The following is a 14,294-nucleotide window of genomic DNA, read 5'->3' on the forward strand; positions in this document are numbered from 1 at the left end:
TATATTTTGAAGAAAATAAAAGATAACACAATGGAAAATTTTTTTAATTCATAAAGTACAATTCCCTGGTTTCCAAGTGTACTCATGATTATTTATTGCTAGAATTCTTTTCTGGAAAGAACTCCCCAATGATTCCCAGTATCTAATCAAAAAATTACTAAAATTTCCAAAAAAGAAAAAGATAACCCTTAACAAATTTTTAAAAAGAGCAATCATTAAAAACAGATTCAGAAATTACAGCAATGATTGAATTAGCTGACAAGGTCTTTAAACTACTAATATAAATATGTTCAATTAAACACAAAAATAAACCAGAGAGAAAAAAAAATAACTAAATGGAACTTCCAAATACAACAATACAACATCTGGAACAAAAAATTATCTGGATGAACTTAACAAGAGATTAGACACTGCAGAATAAAAAAATTGTGAACTTAAACACAGCACAAGATGCCTGAGAAATCCATGCATCTATATATCTGAACATAGACGCCTGGGAGGCAGTGGAACCAGGGGAGCAGCCCTCTCCCCCTCCCCTGGTGGCAATGATCCAGGGTGGGGATCCCCACACCACCATGTGCACCTAGGAGTGGCTGCTGCGGGAGTGGAAACAACAGACATGGCTTGGTCCCTGTCCAACTCCCAGTGGAGCCAGTGCATGAAACTGCATATAAAAACTGGGAGCCAAAACAGCAGGCACTGCTTGGTCCCTGTGCCTCCCCTAGTGGATCTGACGTGCATTACAGTGATCAGACGCTGCAGGGACAGAAACAACAGGCACGCCTTGGTCCATGCCTATCCCCCAGTGGATCCAGCACATGCACCTGTGAACAGGCACTGAAGAAGCCGAAATACCAGGCATAGCTTGGTGCCTTCCCCTCCCACAGCAGATCCAGTGTGTGGGCCCCCTCTTCCTCCCCTAGAAGTGGCCAGGTCTTTCTAACAGTGGCGACAATTATACGAAACTCATAACTTCCCAGCTAGGGTAGGTCATCCTGACCTGAATTTTCAAAACACACCAGCTAGCACAAGAGACGAGAGGCTGCAAGAGTGAGTAGAAACAATAACCTCTTCCTGCCTAGTCTCTGCTCCCGCCTAGCAGTGATGGGTGGGACCTCTGACCAGAAGCTTCAGGAACTGCAGAAGAACTGGTGACCTAGCCCCTGGTGGTGGCACCCCGACACTGGCTCCACCAGCAATGGGGGCTGCATACAAGGCCCTGGGTCCATGGGCCCCCAACAGTGACAGCAACACCAGTGAACCCAGTGCCCCTGGTGTGGTGCAGCCAGCAGAACCAGACAACCCAGGAGCAGCAGCACAGGTGGTACATAGGCGAGCAGCATCTGAGCCTGTGGAGAGCTCACAGAGAGCCAGTGGAGGAGCATGAGATCCAGGCGACCCCAAAAGAAGCAGAAGTGCTCACCACCTAGTGACCCTGCAGGCAACACCTGATACTGCAGTAACATTGTAAGCAGGAAGGCACCAGCAACCTCAGAGGCACAAGGAGGTCTCTGATGATGTCTCTAGCAGAGGCAGTGGAGGGTGGAAAGGGCAGTCTCTAAAATACAACCAGAAGCAGCTCAGAACCAAAGTAACCAAAGCCCTACCCAAATAAGAAAGGTGGTTACTACCACAAATACACTGGCAGAGAACCAATTCATCAAACACCATCAAGAACTACAGTAACACAGCAGAACAGAAAGAGAATTACAACTCTCCTGAAAACAAACTTGAAGTGGAAGAAAATTACAATATAAGTGATAGAGAATTCAAAAGAGCTGCCATGAAGAAACTCAACGAATTACAAGAAAACTCAGAAAGTTCAATAAGCTCAGGCATAAAATTAATAAACAGAAGGAGTACTTCACCAAAGAGATTGAAACTGCAAAATAAAACACCAAACAGAAATTCTGAAGATAAAGAAAACAATTAAAGAGATGAAAAATAAACTAAAAAGTATTAAAAATAGAGCAGATCATATAGAAGAGAGAATTAGTGAGCTCAAAGATAAAAACCTAGAAATGATTCTGGTGGAGGAGGAGAGAGAAATAAGATTATAAAAAAAGAAGAAATTCTACAAGAAACATCCAAATCAATTAGGAAAAGTAACATAAGGATTATAGGTATCCCAGAAGGAGAAGAGAAAGAGAAAGGAGCAGAGAGCTTATTCAAAGAAATAATGGCTGAGAACTCCCCAAACCTGGGGAAGAAACTGGACATACAAGTACGTGATGCTAATAGAACTCCTAATTACCTGAATGCAAAAAGACCTTCTCCAAGGCAAATATTAAAACTGTCAAAAGTCAATGACAAAGAAAAATATTAAGGCCAGCAAGAGAGAAGAAAATAACCTAAAAAGAACCCCCATCAGGCTTTCAGCAGATTTCTCAGCAGAAACTGAGGCTAGGGGAGAAAGGAGTGATATATTCAAAATACTGAAAGACAAAAACTATCAGCCAAGAATACTCTAACCAGCAAAATTATCCTTCAGATATGATGGAGAAATAAAAGCTTTCTCAGATAAACAAAGCTGAGGGAGTTCATTGCCACTAGACCTGTGTTACAAGAAATGTTGAAAGGAGTCTTCCCACCTGAAACAAAAAGGCAAAGGTTTACAAAGATTTGAGCATGGATGTAAATAGACAGACAGAATCATAAAACTGCCACTCTATATCATAATAGGTTAGTAAACACTTAATTGGCACAAAAAGGATAAAGAGAAAGAAAGCATCAAAATAACTATAAACACTTCAATTTGGTCACAAACTCACAACACAAAAAAAGAATAATTTGTGACAACAACAAAAAAAGAAGAGGAAGAGGAAAATTATGGAACCTGCATAGGCTAATAGAGATAAGAGGCTATCAGAAAAATGACTATGTCATCTATGAGATCTTTTACACAAACCTCATGGTAACCACAAAACAAAATTCAGAGGAGAGCTCACAAATCATAAACAAAGATAAAACTGAGGAAAACATCATAGAATATCACCTAATTGGAATGGCAGAAAGAAAGACAAAGATACAATGGAAATATAGATCAAACAGTAACAAAAGACAAAATAGCAGTATTAAGCCCTCATATGTCAATAATCACTCTAAATGCAAATGGATTGAATTCACCAATTAAAAGACACAGAGCGGCTAGATGGCTTAAATAACAAGACCCAAGAATATGCTTCCTCCTGGAAACACATCACAGCTTTAAAGACAAACATGGGCTCAGAGTGAAGGGATGGAAGATGATGCTCCAAGCAAATGGGAAGCAAAAGAAAGTGGGTGTAGTATACTTATAGCAGAAAAAACAAACTTCAAGACAAAAAAGATAAGAGACAAAGATGGGCATTATATAATGATAAAAGTGCCATTCCACCTAGAAGACATAATACATTAATATATACACACCTAACACAGAAGCACCAAAGTATATAAAGCAACTATTAACAGACCTAAAGGGAGAAATTGACGGCAACACAGTAATAGTAGGGAACGTTAACACCCCACATACATCAATGGATGGATCATCAACACAGAAAGTCAACAAGGAGACAGTGGTCTTAAGTGAAACACTAGACCAGAGGGACTTAATAGATACATATGGGACATTCCATCCAAAAACAGCAAAATACATATTCTTCTCAAGTGCACATGGAACATTCTCAAAGATAGGCCATATCTCAGGAAACAAAGCAACCCTCAACAAATTTGAGAAGACTGAAATCATATCAAGCATCTTTTCTGACCATAACGCTATGAAACTGTAAATCAACTACAAGAAAAAAGCTGATAAAGTCACAAATATGTGGAGACTAAACAACAAGCTACTGAACAACTATTGGATCAATGAAGAAATCAAAAGAGAAATCAAAAAATACCTGGAGACAAATGGAAATGAAAACACAACACACCAAAACTTATCGGATGCAGCAAGAGCAGCACTAAGAGGGACGTTTATAGCAATACAGGCCTACCTCAACGAAGAGGAAAAATCCGAAATGAACAATCTTACACTATATTAAAAGAACTAGAAAAAGAAGCACAAAGCCCAATGTCAGTAGAAGGAAGGAAATAAAAATCAGAGCAGAAATAAACAAAATAGAGACTAAAAAAACAATAGAAAGGATCAATGAAACTAAGAGCTGGTTCTTTGAGAAGAGAAACAAAATTGACAAACCCTTAGCCAGACTCACTAAGAAAAAAGGAGAGAAGACTCAAATAAATAAAATCAGAAACATAAAAGGAGAAATTACAATGGACACCACAGAATTACAAAGGATTATAATGGAATACTGTGAAAAGCAATAGAACAACAAATTGGATAACCTAGAAGAAATGGATAAATTCTTAGATTCATACAACCTCCGAAAACTGAATCAAGAGGAAATAGAGAATGTGAATATGCAAATCACAAGTAAAGAGATTAAAACAGTAATCAAAAACCTTCCCCAAAACATAAGTCCAAGACCAGAGGGCTTCTCTGGTGAATTCTACCACACATTTAAAGATGATAATACCTATCCTTCTCAAACTCTTCCAAAACATTGAAGATGATGGGACATTTCCTAACTCATTCTACAAGGCAACATTACCCTGACACTGAAACTACACAAAGACAACACAAAAAAGGAAAATCACAGGCCAATACCGCTGATGAACATAGATGCAAAAATCCTCAACAAAACACTAGAAAATCAAATACAACAATACATTAAAAGGATCATACACCATGATGAAGTAGGATTTATTCCAGGGATGCAGGGATGGTTCAACATCCACAAATGAATCAATGTGATACACCACATAACAAAATGAATAATAAAAGTCACACAATCATCTCAATAGATGCAGAAAAAGCATTTGACAAGATCCAACATCAATTTATGATAAAATCTCTCAATAAAATGGGTATAGAAGGAAAATGTCTCAACATAATAAAGGCCATATATTACAAACACACAGCTAACATCATACTCAGTGGTGAAAAACTGAAAGCAATTCCTCCAAGAACAGGAACAAGACAAGGGTGTCCACTTTCACCACTCTTATTCAACATAGTATGAGAAGTTTTAGCCAGAGCAATTAGGCAAGAAAAAGAAATGAAAGGGATCCAAATTAGAAAAGAAGAAGAAAAACTGTCACTATTTGTGGATGACATGATTCTATATTTAGAAAACCCTAAAGAATCGTCCAAAAAACTATTAGAAATTATCAATGAATACAGTAAAGTCGCAGGGTACAATATCAACATAAAAAAATACTGGGAAGAAAATGCCAGCCGAATATTCAGTCACCAGAGAAAATGCCTTTCAAAACTGAATAAAAATAAACCACAGATAAAAGATTATAGAATTTGAGGCCACCAGACCTGCACTATACAAAAATGTAACAGAAAATTCTTCAAACTAAAGCAAAATGATAATAGATGAAAACTTGGATCTAACCAAAGGTATAAAGACTGCTATAAATGATAAATCTGTGGTAAAAATTTAAACACTTTTTCTCATTTTTTAAATAATAGAACATTTGAGGCAAAATTAACAGCAATGTATTATCAGATTTATAACATATTTATAAGTATTATGTACGAAAGCAATAGCACGAATGACACGAACAGGGAAAAGGAAGCATACTGTGACCTTACATTATATGTTAAGTGACATAACATCACTTGAAAGTAAAATGTGATTAAACAGTAATAATTTCAACATTATGATAAAATCTGTAAAAAATGATATAGTTAAGAAACCAATAGAGTACTAAAAAATGCTCAAAGATTAAAATAGAAACAATGAAAACACAGGGCAAATAACAAGCTGGTAGACTTAAATTGAACCATATCAATAATTACATTAAATTGAAATAATTTAGACAGTCCAAATAAAAGCAAGATGATCAGACTGGAGGAAAGTAAGACACAACCATATGCGGTCCACACAAACATATGTGCATTAAATGTAAACACAGAAACATATTAAAAGGGTAAAAAATGATACACCACGCAAGCCCTAAGAAAAGTAAGCTGTAGTATCTATGTTAATATCAGACAAAGTAAGACTATAGGACAAAGCATATATTCAGAGAGAAACAATAAACATTTCATGATGATAAAATACAAAAGAAATCATGTAATATCAAAATTAGTGGGATACAACTGAAGCAGTACTTAGAAAAGAATTTAGATCCTTGATGCTTTCATGGTGCATTATTAGAATAGAAAAGGAAACCTGAAAGTAGACAGTTTAAGATTCAATCTCAAGAATCTACAAAAATAACAGCAAATCATAACCAGAAAAGAATGAAAACTAAGAACAGAAATCAATGAAACAGAAAGCAAATACACAATAAAGAATATCAACAGAGTCAATGGTGATACTTTTTAAAAGAATAATAAAACTGATAATCCTCTAGCAAAACCAATCAAGAAAGAATGAGAGGGGCCGGCCTGGTGATGCAAGCAGTAAAGTGCCCACACTCCGCTGCAGCAGCCCAGGGTTTGCCAGTTCAGATCCCAGGCGCGCATTGATGCACTGCTTGGCAAGCCATGCTGTGGTGGCATTCCATATAAAGTGGAGGAAGATGAGCATGGGTTTTAGCCCAGGGCCAGTCTTCCTCAGCAAAAAGAGGAGGATGGGCAGATGTTAGCACAAGGCTGATCTCCTCACAAAAAAAAAAAAAAAAAAGAAAGAATGAGAGAATACTCAAATTAATAATATTAGGAATGAAAAGAAGGATACCATAGTAGATCCTACCGACATTTAAAAGATAATGAGATATGAACAAATTCTACCCTAATTTGAAAAAATTATGTAAAATGGGCTGAGTCTTTGAAAACTAATTACTAATTACTTGACAAACAAAACTTACCAAAAACTAATACAAAAGAAATGGAAAATCTGAGTAGTCCTTGTGAAAGAAATAGAATACATAAATTATAAAAACTTCCCAAAAGAAAATTTCAAGCTTGTCAAATGCCACTTCTGCAGAGCTCAGCAACTACTCCTACATCAAGAGATAGGAACAGAGGGAGGGAAGAAATGAGAACAGGAAGGAAGTCTAAAACAGAAGCTGTAGTGAAGATATGAATTAACATGCATCTTCAATCTCCAACCTCCTCTCCTGCAATTAGTTGCATCTTCATCCCCTTACCATTTCGTACTTCAGTACTGTAGTCCTTCTCAATTTGTGAAGCCCCTCCCAAATCTTTCTCCTGAACCCTCTGAAGTGCCCTCTTTATTTCAAACAAGTCCCTCTGTAGTCTTCACAGATCATTGTTTCTACCTCTGGATTTCTCCTAAACACAATACTTCACTCCCAACAATCTACTAAAGCTGAAATTTCTCTTCCATACCCCTTTCCTAAAATTGAGAAGACACCCAAGAGTTCAATTTAAATTTGAAAAATTGAAAAGGCACGTTTTCCTATTCTTTCTTCTTTCTTTTACCATTTATTTATTATTTTTTTATTGAGGCAACATTGGTTTATAACATTATGTATATTTCAGGTGTACATTATTATATTTCCATTTCTGTGTAGACTACATATGTTCACCACCCAAAGGCTAATTACCATCCATCACTGTACCCATGTGCCCTGTCACCCCTTTTGCTCTCCTTCCTCCCCCCTTCCCCTCTGGTAACTCACAATCTAATCTCCATATCTATGTATTTGTTTGTTGCTGTTGTTGTTGTTTTAATCTTCTACTCATGAGTCAGATCATATGGTATTTGACCTTCTCCATCTGACTTATTTCACTTAGCATAATACTGTCAAGGTCCATCCATATTGTCACAAATGGCAAGATTTCATGTTTTTTATAGCTGAGTAGTATTCCATTATGTATATATGCCACATCTTCTTTATCCATTCGTCCCATGATGGGCACTTAGGTTGTTTCCAAGTCTTTGTTATTGCGAATAATGTTGCAATGAACATAGGGGTGCATATATCTTTACACATTTGTGTTTTCATGTTCTTTGGATAAATACCCAGCAGTGGAATTGCTGGATCATATGGTAGTTCTATACTTAATTTTTGGAGGAATCTCCATACTGTTTTCCATAGTGGCTGCACCAGTTTACATTCCCACCAGCAGTATATTAGAGTTCCATTTTCCCCACATCCTCTCCAACACTTGTTATTTCTTGTCTTATTAATTATGGCCATGATGATGGGCGTGAGGTAATATTTCATTGTAGTTTTGATTTGCAATGTTTTCCTATTCTTATCTATGTGTATGGTACATCACCACTACTTTGAGTTACCCTCACATCACTAAAATATGTTCCTAAAAATATAAAAAAGACAGACCAGAGGGAGGAAATTGGTGACAAAGAGATTAGTAGAAGAAAACTGGAACAGTTCATAAAATATGAGAGCTTAAATTAGAGCAACAGTAGTCAGGGAGAAAAACCAAAATCAATATTTCGATGCCAGGGCACTCTCAAACTCTTCTTATTCTTAAAAACATCTTAACTGAAATTAATAGCAAGGGCATCAATTTTCTTAAGATGATAACATTAGAAGTTCCAATATCACACACTCCAACTTTACTCAAATACTCATTTATCAAAATAAGGCAGGGCCTCCTGCAGCATTTCCACAAGCTTATCTGCAATTGATATCATGATCAGGACATTGTGACAACAAGGAATGTTACTGGAAATGCCAGAAAACAGGTTTCTTAAAACAAAAATTCCTAACTGAAATTCAAATGCCACTTGAAAATAATTATTTTAATAATAATAACAATAAAGAGGATGGAAGAAAATTTTTGAGGTGATGGATAGGTTTATGGCATAGATTGTTGTAAAAATTTCATGGATGTATACTTATCTCCAAACTCATCAAGTTGTATACATTAAATATGTGGAGCTTTTTACTATATGTCAATCATACCTCAATAAAGTAGCTTAAAAATGAAAATTTTTTTAGGGGCCTCAACTAGTACAATCAAAGATCTGCTGCAGGTAAGATTGAAAAAGATGACTTTTCCAGTGACTTTCCCCAAGATCAGTGATCTTCTTTCTTCATGAAAGAGGTGATTGGCTATGCGATCAGGCTGTCAAGCTGCTAAGGACCTACTGCAGATGTTTGATGGTCTCCACCTGTCCCACCATCCCATCTAAGACCCAACCACCTACCTTAGGGAATTCACTGTGGTATTTATAACATCTTCCTCAAGTCAAGCTGTTCTGATGGCATCAGTGTCTTGAACATTTCATCAATGATTGTGATAACAACTGGAAACATCTCTGGCAAATACTGAGACCACCCATTCACACTCTAGTTTCATTGCTGTCTTTACTGCCTCACCTTGGCACAGGTCAAACACACTTAGACAGAATTGAGAACTTCTTATATGCCACCTCGGGTTCTCTTGGCCTCGCTGAACTTGGTATTTGTTTACTCCAGCTATTGTACTGTAAATTTTAAAACTTCATATTTTCCTGTTCCCTCAACATCCCCAGAAACAGGCTATGAGCACCCTACCCAGGTGACCAGTTGCACCAATGTGGTAAGGTTGACATCTACCACAAGTCCCCCTTCTTGCCTTCCCCTGCTGTGACCTTGTGACATTTAAACTCACCAATGAAATCCCCTCAGGCCTTTTGCTTGTGTACTCCACCCTGACCCCCAATATAGTCATTTGGCCACAGGTCTTCACTCTCTCCCTTGACTCCCCACTTGCTTGGGTGAGCCTGGTCCCTCGGTGCTTCCACTATGTGGCCCCCTTGTGGCATTAATTGACTCTGTCTTCCTAGGATCTCTGAGTATAATAAACTTTGAGCTTCTGTGCCTTTTCAAAGACTCCTCTTGTGGCTGCACCTGAATGACCATTTCGTCAAAGAATACAAAATCGTTACCATGATGACACTTATTTCACACAGGTACAACCCAGCAGTTGTATCTGTAAGAAACTTTTTACTCCACCTCCCTACCTCTTATGATACACACCAGAGATCTGAAGACCCAGTGATAAGAAGGTCTGGAGCCTTTAATGTCTAGGGTCAAGCAAGTCCTTATGCTCTCTTGAACATCTAATGCTCTAGGAATCACCGTGTGACTGGTCTTCATTCGCGTATACTCTAAAGGCTGTGATCCTGTATTCTCATGGTTATTCTGAGAATGAGACCAGGGCAATTCCTGCTGAGAATCCCCTGCCAGACCAGACAGGCCTTACCTGAGCAAACTACTCCAGCATCCCACTTATGGTAATAGCCATAATTACGATAGTTTTTAAAATCAGAATGGCGACAGTCATTGAGAGTTGATTCTGTCCCTTTGCAAAAAAGATATGCAAGCCAAATGGGCCCAACCCCTGATCCAAAATGAGCCCCTCTGGGAGCACCAACAGCATCTCCACAATCCAACTGTCTGCACAGCACAGCTGCATTCTCCAAGGTCCATTTGTAACCATGCACTGTTCCCCATATTCCTTGGTGCTTCACTTCCACTCTCCCCTCACAGTGGTGGCCTCCATTCTTCAGCCTCAGCTCCACAGCTGCAAGAGAGACACAGACACAGAACACAGGACACAGGAGAGATTTTAGGAGACTACCAAGCTCTCTGGGGGAAAAAAAATCTCTGATGTATAGCATTTGTTGATTTCTGTGGTGTAAATATTCCCACTATGGCCAATTTTAAGCTACCAATGTGGCATCATTGAACATGGAGTTGGATAGAGATGCACACGATTATTTCTCACAAGCCAGGAAGACCCAGCTCAAGGCAAGCCACTGACAACACACCTTCAGAGGACTCTGGATGCTGTCTTCCCAGTAGATATGCCTAAGGCTTGTAGGGACCCAGTTTCCTCATCTCAGTTACAGTTTATGGCCATGAGGCCAGTGGAGGAATCTTCCTTCACCTTCTCTGTCCCATAGGGAGCACTCCCATCTAGTTCTGCAACAGAAGACTGTGGTAAGCAGCTTCTAAAATTTCCTGATTATTCCTGCTTCCTGGTATTCATGCTCTTATGTAATCTCGCCCCCAACTCTGGCACTTGAATGTGGGCTGAGCCTACTAATGTATATCTAACAAATGGAATTGGGCAAAAGCAGTGAGATGTCACTTAAGAGATTAGGTTTCAAGAAGACTCTGGTTTCCCTCTTGTTGCTTGCTCCAATGAAGCCAGGCACTGTGTTGTGAGCTGCGTATGGAGAGACCTGCAAGACAAGGAACTAGGGGAGAACTCTAGCCAACAGCCAGCAAGGGACTAAGGCTCTCAGTTAAACAGTCCACCAAGGCCTAAATGCTCAAAATATCTAGGTAAGTAAATTTGGGTGGTATTCATCCCCGGTGGAACCTTAAGATGATTGCAGTGTTGTGAAAGATCATGAGGCAGAGGACCCAGATAAGCCATGTCCAGATTCCAGGCCCACAGAAACTATGAGATACTAGACGTTTGTTGTTTTAAGTTGGCAAGTTTGGCAGTAATTTGTTGTACAGCAATATATGACTAATTTAGGAGTTCCTTCCAGAGTCAGAAAACAGCAGGGTAGACCAGCTGAAGATTAATATGAGTAGTTTAATTGCTTTATCCAAATAAGACTGCTTCCTCGGTGACCAATTCTGGACCTTGGTCCTACTTGGAACTGGGACCCAAACCACCTCTCTTGTCACATCACTTTCTCATCCAGTAGCCTAGGTTCCTGCCCTCCTGTCAGTAATACAGAAATGAGTTTCCTGCGGCACTAGAATCATCTCTATTAGCTTTGAATTGGGGTCAGCAAAATGAGAATATTTTCTTATAATCTAAGCAAGACTTGATCCCTGGGGCACCCATTCACACTGCTCAGGTCTATGCCTGGCTCCCTATGCTTCCACTCTGGAAAATAGAAGTGGTGCATTGAAGAGGGAAACGTCTGGGAAGATGCTGAACTTGAAAAGAATCGTGGCGTATTACTCTGCTCAGGTGGGCTGCCATAAGAAAATACCATAGACCAGGTGGCTTAAACAACAGAAATTTATTTATTTTCTCAGAGTTCTGGAGTCTAGGAAGTCCAAGATGAAGGTCCTGGCAAGGCAATTTTCACTCTGAGACCTCTTCTCTTGGCTTATAAGCCACCACCATCTCATTGTGGGTTCACATGGCCTTTCGTCAGTGTGTGTGCATGGGGAGAGAGGGAGAGAGCTCACTCTCTCTCTTCCTCTTCTTATAAGGCCACCAATTCTATTCGATTAGGGCCCCGCCCTTATGACCTCATTTAACCTTAATTACCTCCTAAAGACTGTATCTCCAGTGACAGTCACATTGGGGGCTAGGGCTTCACCATATGATTTTGGAGAGGCACAATTTAGTCCATAGCACCTGGGGCGGTCCATTCTAGGAAGGAAACAAAGATCAATGGGAAAGAGATAGAAGAGACAGTGGAAGCAAGGAGACAGCCTGTGAAGCTTACTCAGAGTTTTTTCAAATGTCTGACATTGGGGTGGGAGTAAAGAATTGAAATGGGATGCTAAAACTACACAAGAAGCTACTTTTGTTAATACTAAAAGTACCTAATGAGAGGCAGGTCCTGAGATAAGTGCTATAATTGCAGAAAATAATAAGACAATGTTCTTGCCTTCAGGTAGCTTATATATAGTTGGTGACACAGACAAACAAGCAGATGATTTCATTACTGTGAAAACTTCCAGGATACTTGCTCAGTAATAGTAGGCTTGGTTATTGAGGCTATCTTTTCTGCTGAAAATAAAAAGTAGAACAAAATATACTAAAAATTATCTTAAAAGTATTAAAGTCCTGATGCGATAGGAAGGAAAAGTCAGGCCAAATCAGAAGAGAAAAATAGAAATTCATTGAGCTACAGGAGCATGGAAGGTGAAGGCATTAGCCTATCCAAGAAAATGTGGTTTTTTATGGCCTTTGATGGTGAGGAGGCATAAATCAAGTCTCAAACTCACACCCAGATAAGATATATAACAGAAGACATTCTCCACAATAAGCCAAACACCAGTCAAAATAGACATGACCTTGTATAGAATTAGATTTGGAGTTTGAATCTCTGGATTGCCCAGGAAATATCAATTTTTGCACTTGTATTAAGGTGGTCCACAACTGATAATACCATAAAATTGTGGAAAAATAAAAATAAAACACTATCTAGAGGAAATTACCTTCATCCTAGGCCTCAAATTAATTCTATGAATAGTTTTTATAAATAAAGTAACCAGTACATTGTCAAAAATAAACAGACACACAAAGAAACAAAGGTCCATTAACAAGAACCAAGAGAAACTCTGAAACAGACACAGAGACCTCTGTATTCAATACATTGAATACTAGGCTATATAACTACCATAGATACTATATATTTAAAGAAATAAAAACACAGCCTTGAAGAATTCTCAGGAAACTAAAAAATGCATAGAAACTTTTTTTAGAAATGCAGTGATAACTTCTATGAATGAAAAATATATTTATTGAAATTAAAATTTTTGTATCATATTAAACCCAGGTAAAGAGAGAATTAGTGAAGGGAATAAGTCAGAAGAAATTATCTGGAATGCTGCACAGAAAAACAAAAGGATGAAAAATACAGAAGAGAAGATCAGACACATAAAATGGAGCAAGGGTGTTTAACATAAGTTAAATTGAATTATGGGGAGGAAGAGAGGAAGACAGAGACAAAGAGACACAGAAAGAAAGAGAGAGAATTGAGCAGAGGCAATATTTGAAAAATATTGGCTGAGAATTTTCCAGAACTGATGAAAGACATCCTTCCTTAGAGTAAAAAAGCCCAATAAAACTCAGGTAAGACATATAAAAAGGAATTAATTTTTAGTCACATCATAGAGGTGGTAAGCATTACCAGTGTTCAGTGATATTTAAAGTTCTCTTGGGGATCTGGGGAAGATGGTGGTCTAGGAGGATTCCGAACTCACCTCTTCACATAGACACAGCAAATCTACAACTACTCGTGGAAGAATTTCCTCTGAAAGACATCTGGAAGCTGTATAAAAAGAACCCCCACCACAAGGGACAACACTGACAGGGGTGGAAGAGTCAGAAGTATACTTCTTCTGAGGAAAAAACCACATCCCAGCCACAGCACTTCATGGCCAGGAGCAACCTTAAATGTATGAAGCTTTTCCCAGAGGAGTGGGGGGATCTAAGTGGGGGATCTATGCCACAATAGGCATCCCAGGCTCTAGCTTCAGCACAACCGAGGTGAGATCCCATAATACCCGGCTTTGCTGACTTTTAAAACCAACATGGAATACCTCCAGAAAAACTATCAAACTTCAGAGAAAGAAAAAACCTGCTCTTAAAGAGCCCATGCATAGAT

At 38.6% G+C, this 14,294-nt stretch overlaps 1 protein-coding gene across 1 annotated transcript in view; it reads right to left on the reverse strand.

The window, feature by feature from the left end:
- Positions 1-1,095: 1,095 nt before the first annotated feature.
- LOC131415601 (antigen WC1.1-like) overlaps positions 1,096-14,294 on the reverse strand; it is a 31,986-nt gene continuing 18,787 nt past the window's right edge. The window contains exons 2-3 of the mRNA XM_058557428.1: positions 10,184-10,504; positions 1,096-1,349 (exon numbers count right to left, since the gene is read on the reverse strand). Coding sequence (XP_058413411.1) covers positions 1,096-1,349; positions 10,184-10,504 — 575 coding nt within the window. The remainder of the gene's footprint in view (positions 1,350-10,183; positions 10,505-14,294) is intronic.

The sequence above is a fragment of the Diceros bicornis genome, chromosome 17 (genome assembly GCF_020826845.1).
Source record: "Diceros bicornis minor isolate mBicDic1 chromosome 17, mDicBic1.mat.cur, whole genome shotgun sequence".
In the NCBI taxonomy this organism is placed as follows: Eukaryota; Metazoa; Chordata; class Mammalia; order Perissodactyla; family Rhinocerotidae; genus Diceros; species Diceros bicornis.